Genomic DNA, 19,636 nt, shown 5'->3' with positions numbered 1-19,636 from the left:
TATTAAGAAAGAATAATGAAAATATTAACCAGGGAATTGAAGCATATGTAAGGCGCGACGTAGAACATATCGAAGTTCGATCAAAGCTCACATATTAAGTAAAAGAGGAATGAAAGTAGCAATATCTGAAAGTCGAATAATTTTTTGTTTTAGCAGACTGACTTCAAAGGATATTATTATTATTATATAATAATTTATTATAAAAAATGATTTTTCCTTCTACCGCATTTGGTTGAACGTAGACGAGAAGAGTCGAATGGTGCGTTAGAAGAATGAAATGTATGTAAAATTGAATTGCAGATCGATTAACAATTGGAGAATAATGAATATGTACAGCAGGCAGGGTTGATTCTAATTATTTGTTTTTTTGCTTATATTTGTTCGTTTATTCGTTTGTTTATTCATTTATTTATATATATATATATTTATTTATTTATTTTACTCATTTATTTACTTTATTGTTGTATATCATATAATAATTTTGTATCGTATATTGCAATTATCATAAATCAAATTTGAAAATAGGCTTTAAATTATTATAACAATATATCTTAGACAATAATTGAAGCGCTCCCTGGAATTAATCGAGCCGAAAGCTCTCGCAACAATTTCCACGAGCTTTTATCGAAACGGGTAGGAAATCTTACACCTGTGTATGTAGGGTACCGTTTCAATTACGATATCGTCACTATGTATATTGAACACTTGTTGAAATCCCCGTCAAGAAAGATTTTCAAATGTTCAATCAAAATGAACATTTCTTATTATGTGTTATCGAGTGTTCAGCTAGTAGAATAGTTATTACTCGTACTAGTTTCAGCCGAAACAGTGGATGACGTTTACTATTTACCTTCCTTTTCCTATAGTTACGTTATATGTTATAATAACCATAATATAATAATAAACATTATTACCACCACAGCAATAATAGTATTATAATAGCACTGTTGCTAGGGACGCATAAAGTTATATTTACGTGACGACGGCCCCACTGCCTGCTTAATGTAATCAACGATATTCATTCATCAGAATAAGATTCGTTATACATAATATTTAATGTAGTATCATTACAGCATACATTAACTCGTATCAGCATATTTTTGTTCGCATTGTCTCTTTTTTCTTTTATTTTTCTCCTATGTTCCTCTTTTACGTGTACGGAAGGTCTTATTGGAACGATTGATTTCGCGACGTCGTCTGTTGTGTATTGTTTCACCCAAGTAATTAATTTACGCTTCTCATTTATACACTTTATTATCGTTCTTTCTTTCCTCTACATTTTCCCCCCTCTCTCCATATTCCTTTTTATTACATTTTAACATAAGTGTTCTCGCATGACCTTGATAACCAGCGATCGCTTACGGGCATAATGGTCGCGAGTTTCACTTTAACAAAAAATTATAACGAAAAAAAACGAAGAGGCTAAACGCGAAACGTAGCTATTATATGTATACACGTATGATGTGTGCCGACAGTCTTGTGTAAAATTGTGTACAGAACAGGAGAACCTCTGATACGAGATCATTGCCATCAATCGTACCAATGTTTTGCGGATTATATTATATTATATGATAGTTTGTTTATTCCTTTTCTTCCTTTTTGATACTCAGTGACAAATATATATAGTTGTATTTGAAGGAAAACAACAAGGAAGAGAAGATTGGATAAGAGAGAGAGAGAGAGTGAGAAACGATATAGCGATTTATCGAAGAGTAGTGGTAGAGAATAAAAGTAATAGGAAAAAAAGAAGAGAAAAGTAAAGTTACACCACATAGTGCTTAGAAATTGGAAACAAGTTCCCTCGTGCTTTTGTTTCTTCTACTTCGGTTGTTTCCTTTGATTCCAAAATATATAATTACCCAACCAGAGATAAAAATAACTCGTTTTGATACGACAATAATAATGTTATTATTGTTATTAATATGTATCATTTAATTAACATAATATTATTCGGCTATCCCTGTGGCAAATCGAAGCCTTTATTTTCGCACGCATGTAGGACACTTGAAACGAAGCTTTTAATTCGATACACGAAATTCAAGGAACAGAAAAAGGATAGAAGGTTTTAATTCGAGATGTACTGCTACAAGTGAAGCGAAAGCTGATGTACTTATCGTATGCGCATTTGAATTTATTATGACGAATGTCTATCAAATATCGTAAAGTTTGAGTCTCGTAACTTGGACAAATTGATCCATCCGCGGTAACGATCAGCATAGGAAGAAGATTCGTAAACTGTTCTCAATATTTCATATGTTAAAAAATTGATTACAGAATAATCCTGGAGTACAGAAGTAGCGTGTCGTAGTAAGATCAAAAATGAATTAGAAACAAGTAACAAATATCCTTTGTTCTGTTTCAATCTCACCTGACTATCTTTTCCTTTTTTTCTTTCTAACATTTCCATATCGTATTTGATAATTGCTTGTATTGCATGATTATACTAGACAAATAGTAGTAAGTTGTAAGGATTTACCGCCTTATCACCTAACATGACAAATAATATCGAATCTGTGTCGCAATGGATACAATTAGGATAATAATGTAATTTAAGTATCTAAAAACAATGCTTCGTATTCCAGTTACATCTATTTACTACTTCGAATTCCAGGTTTTATTTCATTTCATCCAGGTAAGAATTTCTCCCTCTTTCTGTTTTTTTCTTTTTAATGAGTCCATTTATTCCATGCCTGAAATCAAATTATTTATTCAGGATGTATGTAAAAAGAAATAATAAGCGGTATGACATTAGAAGAAAAATGGAAAGTGATGGTGATGCAAATAGAGAAGGAAATTAGATTAGTACATGAAATTATTGCACAAACAAAATGTTCTAAATAACGTATGAATAAACAAAGAAATCAAACGAAAATGTAGTAAAAATACGAGCTCCATATGTATATAAGTACATTTAACTATTCACAATTTTTAAATATTCACGATGAGAATACACGCATAATCGTTGACAATTTTGGTTCGAAAGAAACAACTTTGTAATTTGAATTCTATTTCATCAGTTATGCTATAGCTCTTTGTAAAGTAACTTGTAACATACCGGATGTTGCTTGTCTTGTACAGTATCTGGTATTCCCCATGCTGGTGGATCCATTTTGTTTGCTTCATTCGGAGGAATTTCTGTCAATGTAGGCGTACCAAACTGTCCCGGCAATAAGGTTAATCCTGGCATTAGAGATAAAGTAGTCGCGCTTCCATTAGGAAATGGCTGCTGCTGAGTATCAACGTGACCCTGCATATAAATCAAATTGAAACTACTAAATCTAAATTTAAACATGCAAATTATGCACATAAATTAATATCAATATTCTTACATTATTTGTATTGTATTTTCATGATGTATATGTATATGTATATATATAATTATATATATAGTTATATATATTTTAATATATAAGTGTTATATATTATAAAATAACACTTCCGAAAGATTTTTAGCAGCAAATTAGAGGGAGATGTGATTTTAAGTGAATTGTATACTCTGTACGTACACGATGTTCGAATAGGAAGGAAGCAGGAAGAGAAAGATAGAAAGAAGCAAAAAGGAAAAAAAGAAATAAAAGACGAGAAGCATGACACAGAGAATTTACCTGGAATGAAGATTCCATCATGTGATGAAGTTCGGCATCGACGTTGGATATACGATTGTATGTAGCGTTAGATCGGAACATTTGGTGTCTATCTATGCCCGGCGCCAAACTCGCCCAAGATCCGACAAGCTTTTCATTGTTCAACATCCAATTAATGGAATCAGCATCACCACCAGGTCCCATTCCTGCTGTTGCGTAATTTTTCCAGGCTCTTTCCGTACCGATGGGTCGTGGTACTTTACGATCCTCGATCTTAAGCTGATTCATTTCTTGCGCTACCTGTGCCGGCGAAGAAGGTGATATAGCCGGTGAACCGCCATTCTCTAGGCTTGTAATCAAATCAATGCTTCCAGGTTGTGCGGTTAAATTTGCCAAATGATTGGAGAAACCAATTTGGCCTATCATTGGATCTTGATGGGGCGGGTAATTATTGTGCGGTGGAGCAAACGGCCAACGAGTTTGACCGTTAGTCGAGATTCCGGTATTACCGGGTGTGGCTCGAGATGGTGCCTGATATTTTCCTAAAGGAAAATTTCCAAGCATTGCCAAGTTATTAGACTGAATCGCGGACGGAGGAGGCGGCGGTACAGTGGCGAACATGTTTGGATGCATTCCCGCCGCCGCCGAACCCGCGTTAAACATTGTCACTTGAGGCTTGCTATTCAAATGTAACGAGCTAGAAAAGTCAGGCGCTCTAGGATTTAATCTGGACATACTGACTGTAGTGTTCACCGAAGCAGATGGCGCTATTGTTTGCGCGAAATTCTGCATATGCGGGTGAAAAGGTAAAAGCGGATGACCTTGTCCTTCGTTTGGTACCATCTTTAATAAACTTGAATTTACGTTTGGATGCTCATAGCCGATATTGTTTCCTTTAAACAAACCCACGTCCAACGTCGGTTGTGATGTAGAGGCAATCACATGCGGCTGATGAGTTGTCGTATTGCGAGTTCCTGTCAATTCCCCTTGAAACACTGGTCTACTAAACTGAGCTCCCATAGCTGCTCCCATTTCTATATTTTGCTGAGGAATTACCGGCCGCGCTACAGCCAAACTACCTGGTGGTTTGCTTGAAAGAGGATGTTCATTATAATTTCCGGACGACTGAAATTGCGGTGGTTGAATAGGATTATGGCCGGTATTCGATGAAACACCTCCGCCTCCTATGCTAGTCGCGTTCGTATTAGTTGTATTATTTGATTTACTTGAAACAGGAGAGCACATAGCTGTCCCTCGATATCCAGGAGCTTTTGAAGCATCCACCTACACGAACAAAGGAGAACATTGTTAAACCAACAACGTTCGCATTGTAGCAGTATCATGGATACATAGGGTAGCCTAAAATAAGAAGTTATTGTCCGTTCTATCATTACTGCAAATACTAACCTGAGGAGGTATGCTATCGATGAATTTAGACGAGGATGAACCCGAAATGTTAACGGACACTCCACCACCACCAGCTACGGTCGCGAAATTCATACCCTTCTGAGATTCATTTTCTCGATTACCCCACATCGATTGTTGTGTAACTTTCGTAAACGTGTCGTTAAATAGGGAATATTCGAGAGGTGTATTATTCGTCTGCTGTTGTTGCTGCTGCTGCTGTTGCTGTTGATCTTGAATTGTTGATGCAATAGGTGGTGGACTGCGTGCTTGCTGTTGTTGCTGTTGCAATTGTTGTTGACATTGCGATGATATCGGAGGTGACGGACTGACTCGTATCGAGGAGTTCGAACAAGTCGAAGTGACGGTACTTTCCGAGCAGTATGCAACCACAGTGCTGGTTGCCGGTGATACGGCCACGTTTGAGCCGGGAGAGTAAGTAGACTTTCCGGAATAATGGGAGACCATAGTTGGTGGAGCAGACAAAGTAGGCAGTGGTCGGCAGTGTTTTGGCGATGTATTGACTGCAGACTGTTGAGACGAACTCTGAGCCATTGCCGCGGCTGTAGCTGATACAACAGTCACCGAATTTGCTTGCAACGATTTTTGCTTGTTTACCGTAGTATGAGTAGATTGCATGACGGTAGTAGATGTATGCGTTGAGGCAGTGATTTCGGATAACTTCGCTGCAAACGTTTGCGTGGTACTTGTCGTTACAATTTTTGTTGCTCGTCCAGCAGTCATAATTGCACTCGTATATGACATTGTTGTCTTCGTGTTTGATGACGAAGCCATCTGGGCTGCCACAGCTTGAGCTCGTTTTTCAGCTATATACGCAAGCAGATACGTAGGTATTAATTTAACGTTTATCAATTAAATAAACATTATTGTTTTGCTACGATGTTATATCGCTTTTCTGCATATATTTTGTATATATATGAATACATATACAATATATGTAGGGTTTATCTTGTAAAATTAACCACCACATTTCAGACATTTTCAACAATTTGTCAAAAAAATATTTTAAGTAAAATTTGGTTAGTTTTTGTATTGCTACACATTTGACTACTAATGAATAATAAATATATTGTGATATCTAAAAAAAGTCAAGGTAACCTTAAGTTTTCGCTAGCCGAAATTAATGTAGAAAAATTTTATTTTGTTATTACCCGCAGCCACAAGTCTGGGTGCTGTTGCGCGTGGTAAAGGCGTTGGAAATGGTCCAGCGAGTTTAATAGTTGACGACGATCGAAGTGGAATCAATTGATTAACGGTAGAAACTCCGGATGTGTAACTAGATTTATTAATTTGCGTACTACTGGAACTAGACGTTAGACTTGGAGGTTTATTTACAGGACCCAACTTTGCTTTGCTCGACTAAAATTGAAATAGACGGAAGAAATTAGGAAATGAATCAGCTGTAAATTATAAAATCTTTCCAGTCTTTTGGTATAATAATTTGATGGTCTTACAGCTACAGTAGATACGGTTTTATCCCAAGAAGAAGTAGTAACAACTGTGAGTTTCGATTTTGGAAGCATTTGCAATATATCAACATCTGGATCTTTAATGAGAGCAGCTATTAATGTATGAGCCTGTTTTGTCGCATCGGACGATCCTCTGTAAATGAAGAAAATATGAAATTATCACATATATATTAATCGACCATTTCCAAAAAAAATAAATAGTCAACTCCCATACTTAATAGTAATAATTCGTTCGCCCTGGCATTTGCTTTGTTTTTCAACTTCGATATGCGCTCCTGTTGCACCTCTAATAGCATTTATATTACTTCCGCCTCTTCCGATAACTCGACTAATAGCATTTGGTGGAACAGATACTTTCTTTGAACGGAATGGTGAATTCATAAATCTCCCAGAATCATCCGACTGTCCCCTATTTCCGAAGTTACATCAGATTTTTATTTAATAATTACACCACAACATAATAGCAATGGCAATGATTATAGCAGTAAAAATGATAATATTAGCAATATAAATCGTGCTTCTTACTTTCGTACAACTTCTTTCCAGCCTTCTTCGCGTTTGCCTGCTTGCTTAGGACTGGTTGTGTTGTTTGATTTGGTAGAACTATTCAATGCGTCGCCATCATACTGATTATTATAAGTTTTCTTGCCTTTACCAGGCATATATGTTTCATTGCCAGTTGCTTCAAAGTCTTCTCTATCGGCAGGATGTCTCGACGATTCAAATACCAGTTGACCTTTCAATTTGCGTTCACCACAATTCACAGTCGAAGATCTAGAACTCATTGTGGCAGAGGTTATGGTTACGGATACTGTATTAGAAACATTTGTCATAATCCTCCTGAAAAAGTAATATTATTTGAGAAGCTAACGTTAAAAAAATTCATCAATTACTCGTATTGTTATTTTTCCAACTTACTTTTCGGTCGTATTATTTTGAGATTTTGTTGGTGTAATAGAATTTTGTGACAAAGTAGTGCCTTGTGTGACAACAGACTTTGGAGATCTTTGGGGAGACGTGTCTTTTTCATTGTTGTTTGGACTATTAGCTTTCTTTTTCTTTTTCTCTTTCTTTTTCTCTCTAGCTTTGACGTCATTACTACTACAGCTGCCTTGACTATTCGCATCGATTCCGCTATCGCCTTCCTCTCTGTAAGGATCTTCCGGACTTCTGTTAACCGGTGATGGCATACTGTCCATTCTTTCACAACTATCTCCAGTTTCATGTTCACTATCATCCGCTCTATCGCATTCCTCGTCTCCGGATTTCTTCCCATTTTCCTCTTTATCCTCATAAGTTGTTTCATTTTTCTTATATTCTTCATGTAACTTTCGTTTCTCCTCTTTCTTCTCAAGTTTCTTTTTTTTCTTTCGCTCTCTCCTACGAGCAGCCGCGGCTTTTTTCGACTCTTCCCTCGTTTTTTCCATGTCAAGTTCTTCCAATAGTATCGTTGCATTTTTATTTGCTTTTGCTGCTTGAGTTTCCTTTGCCGCACGTATAACTTTCACACATTCCTGACATTTTTCTAAGAGTTCCTTGTCACTGACAGTAGCTATATACCTCGTCATTTCTTGGTCACTTGGAAATTGAGTAACATGATTTACCATCCACTTAACAACTTTAATATGTCCTTTACGAAAAGCGGCCATCAAACAAGAAACCTGCAATTGAGTAACACATACTCGTACGTATTAATATTTATACATATAATATGTACATGTAACATGTAATATATACAAAAAAGTTAAAAAAGAAAGGAAAGAGAACAAATCAGAATGTACATACGATTAAAAAAATTTAATTCGATTTTGTCGTACATCTAACTTTTAACTTTTCACATACCTTTCGATTGTCTTGCGAATCAATATCTGCTCCAGCATGATATAATAAATCAACAACATTCAAATGCCCTCCATTTGCCGCTAACCATAATGGACTATTTCCTTTTTTATTCTTCACCTCTACTTGCGTTCCTCTGCGAAATTCATGTTATAAGACACTTGTTAGATTAGGTTTACAAAACAGAATTTTCGTAAAATAAGATAATAACGAAATATTACCTTGACAATAATAATTCTACAAAACGGCAGTGTCCTTTGTCAGCAGCGATGGTGAGGGCAGTGTCACGAGATGATGGAACGGGAGTAGCATTAACATCTGCTCCTTTAGTAAGTAAAACACGTCCAACTTCTACGTATCCTCCACTAGCCGCTTCCATTAACGGTGTTAAGCCGGTCTGAACAAAATTTTAAAAGATTCGTATTTCACAAGATTCCTATCGCATTATACATATATGTTCAACACAGTATTATATATTACCAATTCGAAGTTCAAGCATTATAAAAAACAAAAGATCAATGATCTTCAAACTTTTACAATTAACTAAATTTAAACAAACTTTGAAAGCAAAAAACAAAACTAAAATTGTATAAAATGGCAAATGACAATAGTTGATCAAATTTTTTTATACTTTGTACTATGCAAAATTTACATATTTCAATATATGTATTTTCGTCATAGATATTTCATACATCGATTGTATTAAAAAGATAATTAGAAATATATAAGAAAGAGAGATGGGAAACAAATTAAAATACACTCGCGTACACATACACATTTGTTTATACCTTAGCTCGATGTTCTACGTTAGCTTTCCGATCGAGAAGAAGACTAACGACCTCGTGTCTTCCTTGAAAACACGCCAACGTTAGCGCCGTATTACGATTAGTCTCTATTTGAGCATTTATATCACTGCCCATGTCTAATAATAGCTTAACCGCCGCTATAAATAATCATAAACATATTTATAATACTAGATTTTATATTATTACAATAGTAACTTCACTTTATAATGAACGTACCAACATGACCATTCATGGCTGCAAGCATGAGTGGAGAAATACCTAATTTTGACCCAGTCCGGGAATTAATTTCAGCACCATGACTAAGAAGAAGCTTTATTATATTAACGTATCCACCAGATGCTGCAAGGCTCAAAGGTGTGTAATCAGAAACATTACGGTGTTCCTTATTAGCACCCCGATTAAGGAGAAGCTCTACCACTTCGTATCTACCACCGCTGCAGGCAAGAGACAAAGGTGTATCCTTGGTGCGCTCAGATTGAGCTTCTATATCAGCTCCATGATTCAAAAGAATTTCTACCACTTTTTGGTGACCTGCTGTTGCTGCCAATATAAGTGGAGTAAATCCCTTTTTATCTCTATGTTCTGTAAGAAATTTAAAAATTTGTAAATATTTAGTTAGTATAATACTTTGATGTCGTGCTTATGATCTATACCTATGTCTGCACCGCGACTTAACAAAAGTTCAACGAGTTCTTCGTGACCACCAGCACATGCCAATGTCAAAGCTGTATCATGATTACTGTCAGTTTCGGAATCCACGTCCATACAAGAAAATGATGCAGGCGGTACTTGACTAGTAGTATAACCACCAACTGTTGGAACACCTGTTGTGTACTGACCAGCAACTAAGTAATAAAATTCAATTAAAAATTGGGTACAATGCTCTTGAACATTTGCATGATTAAAAAATTACATATTTTCTGCTTATACTAATAAGAAAAGTTTTGTACCTGTTGTTGGGTCCAATTGATAATTCTGACTGGGAAAATTGGGTGTTTGCTGTTGGGTATTGGCAGTTTGTTGTTGTTGTTGTTGACATGATGGTTGTTGTGACAAAAGTGGATATCGTCCCTTTTTTCCTTTACCGGTTGTTGGAGCTGTATAAACTTGTTTTTTGTCTGAAGCAACAATGGTTGCAGCAGTTGTTGTTGCTGGCGCTTGGGTTTGAGTAGCCACTTGAACCTGATTAGTACTACAGGTTGTTGATTGAGCATAACCATTTGTTTGATGGGATATACTATCTATTATTCCTGTTGCTTCACTTACAGTTGGCAAAGCTTGTGTTGGAAATGCTGATCAGAAACAAATATATGATCACGTTAAGGGTTAATATGTGATCAAAAGTGTTTTGAATATAATGCATAAGACAGAAAGCGAAGGTGAAGGCAATTTATTAATCATATATATAAAACTTACTTATCTGGGAGGATTGCAGTAACAATTGTGGTTGAAAATGGGTTCGAAAACCTTCCAAATATCCGTCTTTAAATGCTTGATTCTGTAGGGATTGTGGACCAGTTAACTGCAAACCTGCTGATATATCAGCTTGTATTTGAACACCAGCACTAGTTACTTGAAGCGAAGGCAAAGTTGGTAACACAGGATTGGTAAAATACTCTTGAGAAGTATAAGGACTGGTTGTTTGTTGAACTATTTGCGTGGTTTGCAAATGTTGCTGCTGCTGCTGTTGTTGTTGCTGCTGTTGTTGTTGCTGTTGAGAATCCTTACCATTTGTCACTTCTAATCTTTTCAATTCAAGCTTTTCTTGATCTTCCGTTGCTACTTAATCAGAATATAATATATCATCAAATAGCTATGAACAATTGAAGAAAAAAAATGGATTCATTCTTTATTTAAATATTTACCATCAACAGTATCGTCAAAACTAATAGATCGAAAAATTTCAAAAGCATCATCCAAAGGAATATGCGTGCCATCTTCTAATTTTATAACACTTTCACTTGTACAAAGAGCCTTTGCTTTTTGAGCCGCAGCAACAAAGGGACAAGCTCCATCTCGATGTAATCTTGCTAAGTCAGGATCTGCCTGCTCCGTTAGATTTTGTTGAGTTGTTTGCTGCACGTAATTTTTATATATATATGCATACATACACAGGCGCATGTGAGTACATACGCACACACATCCTTGTGTAAGACTTAAGTCATAATTACCTGATCATGAAGATGATGGGTGTGCGTTGGATGAAGATGTGACATTAATTGAGTAGGCATAAGTATGTTATTTCCATTAGCAGTTACTACTCCAGTTTGCTGCTGTGATTGTGATTGCTGTTGTTGATGTTGTTGTTGTTGTTGCTGCTGCTGCTGCTGAGCTTGCTGTTGTGGTTGTTGTTGTTGCTGTACCTAACCAGGTATAATATATACTTTGATATATAACATGCCAACATGTTGGAAGGAAAAAAGCATAAGAAACAGAAAGATGAGAAAACGAAAGAAAAATAAACTGACAATAAATAAAGGAAGAAGAAACAAAGTTAAAAGTATTAAAGAACAAACCTGCACTTGATCCAATTGTAACTGCAATTGTTGGTTCAGCTGTTGCAGCTGGTGTACCTGTTGGACTTGATAAGTATGTTGTCGTTGTTTTTGCTGGTATTGCTGTTGAAGACCAGCCATCAAGTTAGCTTGTTGTTGTTGTTGCTGCTGTTGCTGCAACTTTCCGGCCATTACACTGGACGAAGCTTTCCGGATATTTTTACCTTCTTTCTTAGAGACAGGTTTCGCTTTTGGGCGATCGCTTATAGCAGTATTCTGGCTAACATCACTACTCGCGGTAATGGGTTGGGAAACTGCCATAACGGTGGGAGGGGTGGATATACTTGGAGGACTTGGCGTAGTTGTTGAAGATGTATTTGAAGTAGCCAATGGAACGGACGATGTAACAGGTATCGTCGCAAGAGAAAGAGGAGGAGATGTAGGGAAAGCATTTGTCGTGGGAAAAGTTTCCGATATGGTTGGTGCTAAGGATAACTGAGCTTCTTGTGCAATTCGTTTTCCTCTAAGAAATGCATTATACAGTGACATTGCTTGGCTGGTGCCTTGATGACTTAATGAATTTCCGGACATGCCACTTGTACTGCAAACTAAACCTTTCGACCGAAAATACATCGATCATTATTAGAAGTGTTTCGAGCACAACAAAAAGAACTTGACTACATACCTGATGACAATGTATCTGGATCACTAGAATCTTCTTGCTGCTGTTGCTGTTGTTGAGTTACAACAGAATTCTTTGCACTACAGAACCAATGTCCCGGACCTTTAATTTGAAGTTCTCTCTCTACCCTCTAAAAATATTTATAAGATATGAAATACACTGAGAATATTAAAGAGAAACCTTATACTTAAATTAATAATCGAATATTTACTTGTAATTCTTCAAAAATTTGTTGCTTATGTAGGATCTGCTCTTGTCGAGTATTCTTTCGGCTATCCGTAACATTTAACCCTGGTGTTGGCGCTGGAGCAGGGCTGAGGCTGATGTTAGGTTCTGAAAGATTGGTAAATCCTCCACTACCTTTATCCAGAATATTGGTATCATCTTTAGTGGTTACAATTGATTCTCCTGCGGGCTGAGAACGAACTTGTTGCGCCTCAGCGGAAGTAAGACTTGTGTCTGGCATCATCGTTACGGATCGGTTTTTTCTTAGTAACGATTTTTGTGTATTATGTTTAGGTTGAAGATTTTGCGATTGTGGTTGATCGGCAGCATGTTGCTGCTGTTGTTGGTGTGATTGTGGCTGCGTAGATGCATGTTGTTGATGGGGCACATGCTGCTGATGTGTAATATGCTGCTGTTGTTGTTGATGTGATTGTTGCTGCTGCTGCTGCTGCTGTTGCTGCTGCTGCTGTTGTTGTGGGAGCAACATAGGTGTAGGTGTTGCATTATGTGATGTACTCATCATAATACTGTGAGGGTAATCCAATAGAAGTTGAACTACACTAGTATGCCCACCCTTTGCAGCTTCTATCAACATCGTAGAATTATCCTGTAACAAAATTTTAATTTTTTGTGATGCTGTTATGAAAGAATTCGTCAACCATTATTACACGCCACATACCTTCAGTTTATGAAACGGATTAGCAGACTGAGAAAGTAAAAGTTCTACAACTGCAAGATGTCCACCAGCGCAAGCTAGCGAGAGGGGAGTATGATCATTATTCGTTGTTTGCCTATTAACGTCTGCACGTTTCGTTATAAGAAACTGAACTGTACAGAGATGGCCGGCTCTACATGCCTTCATCAACGGTGTTCTTCCTCCCTCCGATTCATGCTCCTATAATATATAGCAATTAGATGGCGAAAAATATAAAATAACTGTTCTGTATATATTCTTTAAAATAAATTTGATTTAAGAAGAAAGTACCATATCAGCACCAAACTGAAGTAAGAGATCCGCAACATCGGTATGACCATTTTCACAAGCATACGTTAATGCAGTATCTCCTGTTTGAGTTTGAGCATGGACATCTGCCGCAGATTCAAGTAAGTAACGAACGAGTTCTAAATGACCTTCCTGTGCAGCTTCCATTAGAGGAGTAGAGGCACCTAATTCAATATCAGCTCCTGCTTTAATTAGAAAATCAGCAACTTCTAGAAAGCCACCGCAACAGGCTAAAGTAAGTGCTGTTTCTTGTGTTTCTTCGGTTTGAGCATTGATGTTCGCCCCTATACATATCAAGATATATAAATTTTACTTTCCTTGGGAAAATTTCTTAAATAATTATATCTCGATTGATGCAACGAACGAGAGTTGTGATGTACCTTGACTCAAAAGTAAAGCAACCATTTCTTCGTGACCTTCACGTGCTGCTTCCATTAATGGGGTGTAACCTTCATCATTTACTTCTTCGATATTAGCTCCTCGTTCAATCAAGAGCATAGCCAGATCAACGTGACCTCCACAAGCAGCCAAAGTTAATGGAGATTCAAAACTGTCTGTTGGCATATTCACCTGGGCGCCCGAATCTAAGAGTAAACGAGCTACTTCTACATGACCATCCATCGATGCTTCCATAAGGGCAGTGTGCATTTCATCAGTTTTGTGCTCCTATAAGATAAAATGATTCAGTTTGAAATATGCAATCCCATAAACCAAACGATTACAGTGATCAATAGGTACCTGATCTGCGCCAGCTTCTAATAAGAAGCGAACCATTTCCAAATGACCTTTGTAACAGGCTAGTGTTAGCGCGGATTCTTTAAATTCATTGGAATGAGTATTAATTCCAGCGCCATGTTCTAGCAAGATCTTAGCTACTGGAACATGTCCAGCACTAGCTGCTTCCATTAAAGGTGTATGACCGTTTTCATTATGATCTTCAACATTGGCACCTGCTTCTAATAATACTCGCACTACCTCTTCGTGACCACCCGCACAGCCATACATAAGAGGTGTATTACCTAAAAATATAGAGCCTGATTTATCTATTACTATATATAGACGTATAAAGATTTCTTTTAAAACTTTATAAACTATAGACTATAGACTTTACAAATTATACCAGAGATATAAATCATAAATATGAATATTACAACTACATTCCATACCTGAAGTAGATTGAGCATTAACATCAGCTCCATGCGCAATAAGCAAGCTTACAACATCTACATGCCCTGCACTGGCAGCCTCCATTAAAGGGGTACAATCCCCCTTTATGCCACGATCCTCCACGTTTGCACTCATTGCCAAAAGTACCTGCTCATAAAAAGATTAATCAAATAAAACAAAATAATTGGAACAAATACATTTATTGCAACTCAAACACAATACAATAAAAAACATTACATGTTTCAATTTATTTTTATACAATAAGAAATTATAAAAAGCTGTCTACAAATAGGCTGAACAATATTATTGTTTTTTTTATTTATTTTTAATATTTCTCCTTAAATGATATATTGAATTAATCTTTAATATTCTTCTGCATATGCTTAGAAGAAAAAGACAAAACATAAAGATTATATTTAATATTAGCAATAATGACAACATTGTATCTGTATGTGTACATACAAATACATGTATACAGAAATTATACATAAAATATTTCAAGAAAAGCTGTTTTTTCTCTCACTCACACACGTTTGCACGCACATTCCCTCTCTCTGTCTTTTACATGCGCACGGAATCACACTAGCACACAGATACAAAATGAGCATTTATAACAAAAATGAATCATATACAAAATTCAAACCTGAGCAAGTTCGTAATATCCAGCTGAACAGGCGAGAGAGAGCAAACTCTCTCCCTCCTCTGTAGTCTCGTGAACACTGCGTCCTTCTGTTAATAATTTTCTAACAGTACCTACGTCTCCGTCAGTGCAAGCCTCTACAAGAGAGCGCTTTTCGTTTTGTGTGCGTGGATTATCGCTGCGCATACGAGTCAATGCAGCTGCTGCTTCATCTAATGCACAAGAAACACTAGATGTTATGCGACGGAGCACTTCGTGATCAGGCAAGTGCTTCCCATCGCCTGATGACAACTTGCCAATACCAGCTACTTCCAGCAACGATTCTAATCGAGCCTGAGTTTCAGGATCCACAGATCTCTCTGGATCTTCAGAAGTTAACAGAAGCTTGGACGATTCTAAATGATGACCTTCGTCTAATTCAACCTGATCAATTGCAAAACACTCCACCTGTAAGTAATAAGATAAAATTTTTTCCAACAAAATCAATATACAAAAACAGTTTAAACCTAACAATTAAGATATAAAAGTAACGTAGTAAATTTTCATTTGACATAAACGTGTCATAAACTATGATGTATTAATAAATAGATAATAAATATGAAACATGAAATATATTCCAGCAAGGATACTGCTTGCTTCTGCTTAGGAAATTCTAGTAGAATACTACAGGTAATTATAATAACACAATTTTATCATTATTATAAATACTTATTATGTTTAGTTTATAATAAATTAACTACATAAAGAAACTAATAATTACTAAGTTTGATTCAGTATTTTTATTAGGAAAGACACAAAATGATTATAGAAATTAATCTAAAGATTGCCGAGTCATATTTCCCTAATATATCTGTTTCACTTAAGTTTTATAATTGTGGCTTAAAATAAACTTGAAAAATTATTAAATTAGGCAAACCTTAGTCTGATATTTTATTAATGTAAAAAATTAACAAGTTTATATGTGGAATATGTATGATACAATTTTGCTGAGATGCAAGAACAATGGTAATTGAGGTTATTGTATAACAGAAAATCCCCTCCACTTGATGGAAATGGAAAAAAGAAATAAAGAAGAGGAAGAAAGGATGGAAGGAAAAAAGGACAAAAAATAGAGAAGAAATTGTATAGAAATATAGGAAAGAGATTCAGGTAAATTAGATGAAATGGATGAATTGTTGAGAAAGTGTTGGTCAAAGATGGAGGAAAAATGAAGAATAGAAAAGAATAGAGTAAAAACCAGGTAATAGTAGAAGTGATATAAACAGAGAAAGCAATATCGTTGCAATATGCAGAAAATTTTAGGTGAAATCAAATTGCTTTCAACCGAAAATTTTGTCTGTAAAAAGAAAAGGATAATTTGTAGACGATCTAAATTATAGTACGTACATCTCGCGTAGAGGTCATATCCTCTTGCGCGACGAGTGGAAACCAATGAGACATAAACGCAAATCAGAATGTAGGTGAAACTATTTTATTTTCTGTATATGATTAAAACGGCTTGCCAGTGAACACAGAGACATAAGAACAATGTGCAGCCATTCCAAGAAGGAGGAAACTGACACTTCCTTAGTATACTCTTCGCGTGCGTAGTGAACGCGTCCCGTTTGTTTTATCGAAACCAAAGTAAAGAGAAAACGACGATACGAGTCGCGTATTCACTGATCTTTTAAGCACACGTCGTACTAGCCAATATAATTGTTCGTCGAAAAAAATGGTGAAAAAAAAGAACTCCGTTTAAGAACCACTGTTGGTAGAATATAGAATAATATGGTGGCTCTGCTCTCTAGAATTTCCACGCCACGAACACGAGCGACACAGGGCAGAACCGATGAGTAGCCGGCAAGAACAGAGGTAAGGATAGAGCCGAAATCTCGTTGACAGTATAACAGAAACAGTTAAGTGTTACAGCAAGATAAAAAATACGCCTATGGACGTATAGAGAAGGTAAAGAGACGGCCACAAGCAGACAAACAGGCTCACGAACTCGCACGAATACGCGAGAAACACGGCCGAAGAGAACTCCGCTGGGTGGCGCACAACGTAGTGCAAGCGGACGTAAAATAGCTACACACATACACTTATCTATGTAGGAACAGGCACATGCGAGAGCTCGCGCGGCCCAACGTACACTACATGCAAGATTACTAGTTCAATGAAAACTCTACCTCCATATACCTCTCTGCACAATACATATTCAGACTAGTAGTCTACATGCATAAATATCTACTTGCATAAATGTATAAACATATACATGGACGTACACGTGCGTGCGCACGCGCTTGATTATGCAGTGCAGTTAACCGGACTGCTTTATTTATCATTTACACATATACCTTTGCAAAGTGCCTTCATCAGATTATACAAATAAAATAAATGTACAAATTTTTTAATCGTTTCTACCCTAGATTATAATATAGTTCACGTATAATGTACAACATTGTCTAATGTCGAAATTGTTTGATCGGCCTAATACTTAATAAATATATAAAAACGATCTATAAAAGATAAAGATCAATAAGGTGGACTACAATCTAAAAAGATGGCAAGTATATTTCTGATAAAATCACAAACAAGCAAAATTATTTTCCATATTACAATACACCATGACGTTTTATTAGCTATCATAACGCATATATTTTGATTATATAACATCCCTGCGTAAATTCCCATCTTGTTCTCTTTTTCACTTTCTTCCTTTCTTCCTTTCGTCGAAAAATTTGTGGAGATTGTTTCGTAGTATTTGTTAGTTTAGCGATTCTCGTACCAACGTCTCATGCTCGGAATCAAATTTAAGATTTCCAGAAAGAATCAAATGTCATCATTTCTTATTGTTTTTTCAATTTTATAAAATACCCACCGATGTTTAGTTATCTATACGGTTGTACTAAATAAACTACAAGACACCAGGCGATACAATATGATGTGATATGATGCGATGCGATATGATATGATACGATATGATACGATATGATACGATACGATACGATACGATACAATAAGATACAATACGATACAATACAAAAGTTTTATGCTGTTTTTCATATAACGATATAGGTTATAATTCTGTTAATTTCGTTATTTCTCTTCTCGAATAGGTAGTTTCTTCTTTAAATATTATTGATTATTGAGTATAAATAGAAAAACATATGAAAATACAAAATTAAGTACAAGTACTGACGCTAAAAGAAATATGCATGTTGATCGATGGTTTTTTGATGCAACTCATTTTCGAACGCTTATATCATAAAAGGTGGATTATATTAGATGGATTTGCAATAAAATTCGGAAATATCAAACAAGATTAGCAATGATTCAAATAAATTTCATGAAAAGCTGACGTGTGCGTAAGCATACATACACGTATATATGCCTATGACGTATACATATAGATAGGTATAGAAATATATAGTATAGAGGAAAAGAGAACAAGTAAGAGTAAGGATAAGGATAAAGGTAAGGATAAGGATAAGGATGAGAGTAAGAGCAAGGATAAGGGCAAGAATAAGGATAAAGGTAAGAGTAAGAGCAAAAGCAATAGCAAGAACAAGAGCAAAAGTAAGAGCAACAACAAGAGCAAAAGCAAGAGCGAAAGCAAAAGCAGAAGCAAGAGCAAAAGCAAGTATGTAAGAAAGGAGAACAGGAGGAAAGAAGACGGAGGAGGAGGGTGTGGAGGGGATGGTAACTGGATGGACGACAGAAGCGACAGACGAATTCATGCGTGTGCGTGCATACGTACATGCGTGCGTTCAACCTCTGATTGTAGGAATACCTTATTCACGATGTGGCATGTTTTTTTGACTCGGTTTACCTCTGAAACACTGTCCTCTTCGCTCTCCGACGAGTCTGCCATAAAGCGCGGCTGCAATTCGGAGAAGGTTTCCGTCTCTGACTTGGTAGGGCTGGAATTCGAAGACTGGGGAGTCGACGACGTCTTTCCAATGTCGTGGTGAACGCTTGCTGATTTCTCGTGCTTCTGACTATCCGAGGTTGTTCCTTGTGCTACATTCTGCATCTTTACCTTCCAGATGAATCATATGATACTAAGGTATCGTTCCCGTGTCGCAAAACACACACAGAACACTTGCTTTTCGATAATAATCTTGAGCACGATCGCCGTCATTCACGTAAGCTAACACCCGCCATTTCTACTATGGCCGACACCGAGTCTCCCGGATGCCTCTTCGACCATCTATATCATTGCATACGATTCGATATGCCATCTCTCGTTTTCCATGGCGGGTAATTTCGATTTCTCCTTTCACAATATTCTTATATCCTCCTTTATCTTTTTTCAAATCATC

The 19,636-nt window shown here is 36.5% G+C and overlaps 1 protein-coding gene across 3 annotated transcripts; it reads right to left on the bottom strand.

Moving 5' to 3' along the window:
* Positions 1 to 2,107: 2,107 nt before the first annotated feature.
* LOC132909990 (ankyrin repeat domain-containing protein 17) lies at positions 2,108 to 19,484 on the bottom strand. 3 transcript variants are annotated; one of them, XM_060965289.1, is made up of 28 exons: positions 19,105 to 19,484; positions 15,339 to 15,782; positions 14,695 to 14,842; positions 14,267 to 14,547; positions 13,909 to 14,194; positions 13,511 to 13,812; positions 13,205 to 13,420; positions 12,512 to 13,132; positions 12,304 to 12,430; positions 11,640 to 12,232; positions 11,295 to 11,486; positions 10,989 to 11,169; positions 10,540 to 10,905; positions 10,074 to 10,415; positions 9,777 to 9,968; positions 9,340 to 9,705; positions 9,106 to 9,260; positions 8,539 to 8,714; positions 8,321 to 8,453; positions 7,397 to 8,139; positions 7,004 to 7,318; positions 6,693 to 6,887; positions 6,464 to 6,611; positions 6,161 to 6,368; positions 4,992 to 5,815; positions 3,606 to 4,868; positions 3,056 to 3,247; positions 2,108 to 2,690 (listed from the first exon to the last, which is right to left on the bottom strand). In XM_060965289.1, the coding sequence occupies exons 1-28, from the start codon at positions 19,345 to 19,347 to the stop codon at positions 2,667 to 2,669; spliced, it is 9,276 nt and encodes a 3,091-aa protein (XP_060821272.1). In that variant the 5' UTR covers positions 19,348 to 19,484; the 3' UTR covers positions 2,108 to 2,666. The 3 variants fall into 3 exon arrangements, with proteins under 3 accessions (XP_060821272.1, XP_060821273.1, XP_060821274.1); XM_060965290.1 differs by having other exon boundaries at positions 19,144 to 19,484; XM_060965291.1 differs by lacking the exon at positions 19,105 to 19,484 and adding an exon at positions 16,722 to 17,550.
* Positions 19,485 to 19,636: the final 152 nt, after the last annotated feature.

This window comes from Bombus pascuorum, chromosome 8 (assembly GCF_905332965.1).
Source record: "Bombus pascuorum chromosome 8, iyBomPasc1.1, whole genome shotgun sequence".
NCBI lineage: Eukaryota > Metazoa > Arthropoda > Insecta > Hymenoptera > Apidae > Bombus > Bombus pascuorum.
The sequence above is the reverse complement of the archived record's forward strand: the minus strand, read 5'-3'. Positions and strand labels throughout refer to the sequence as shown.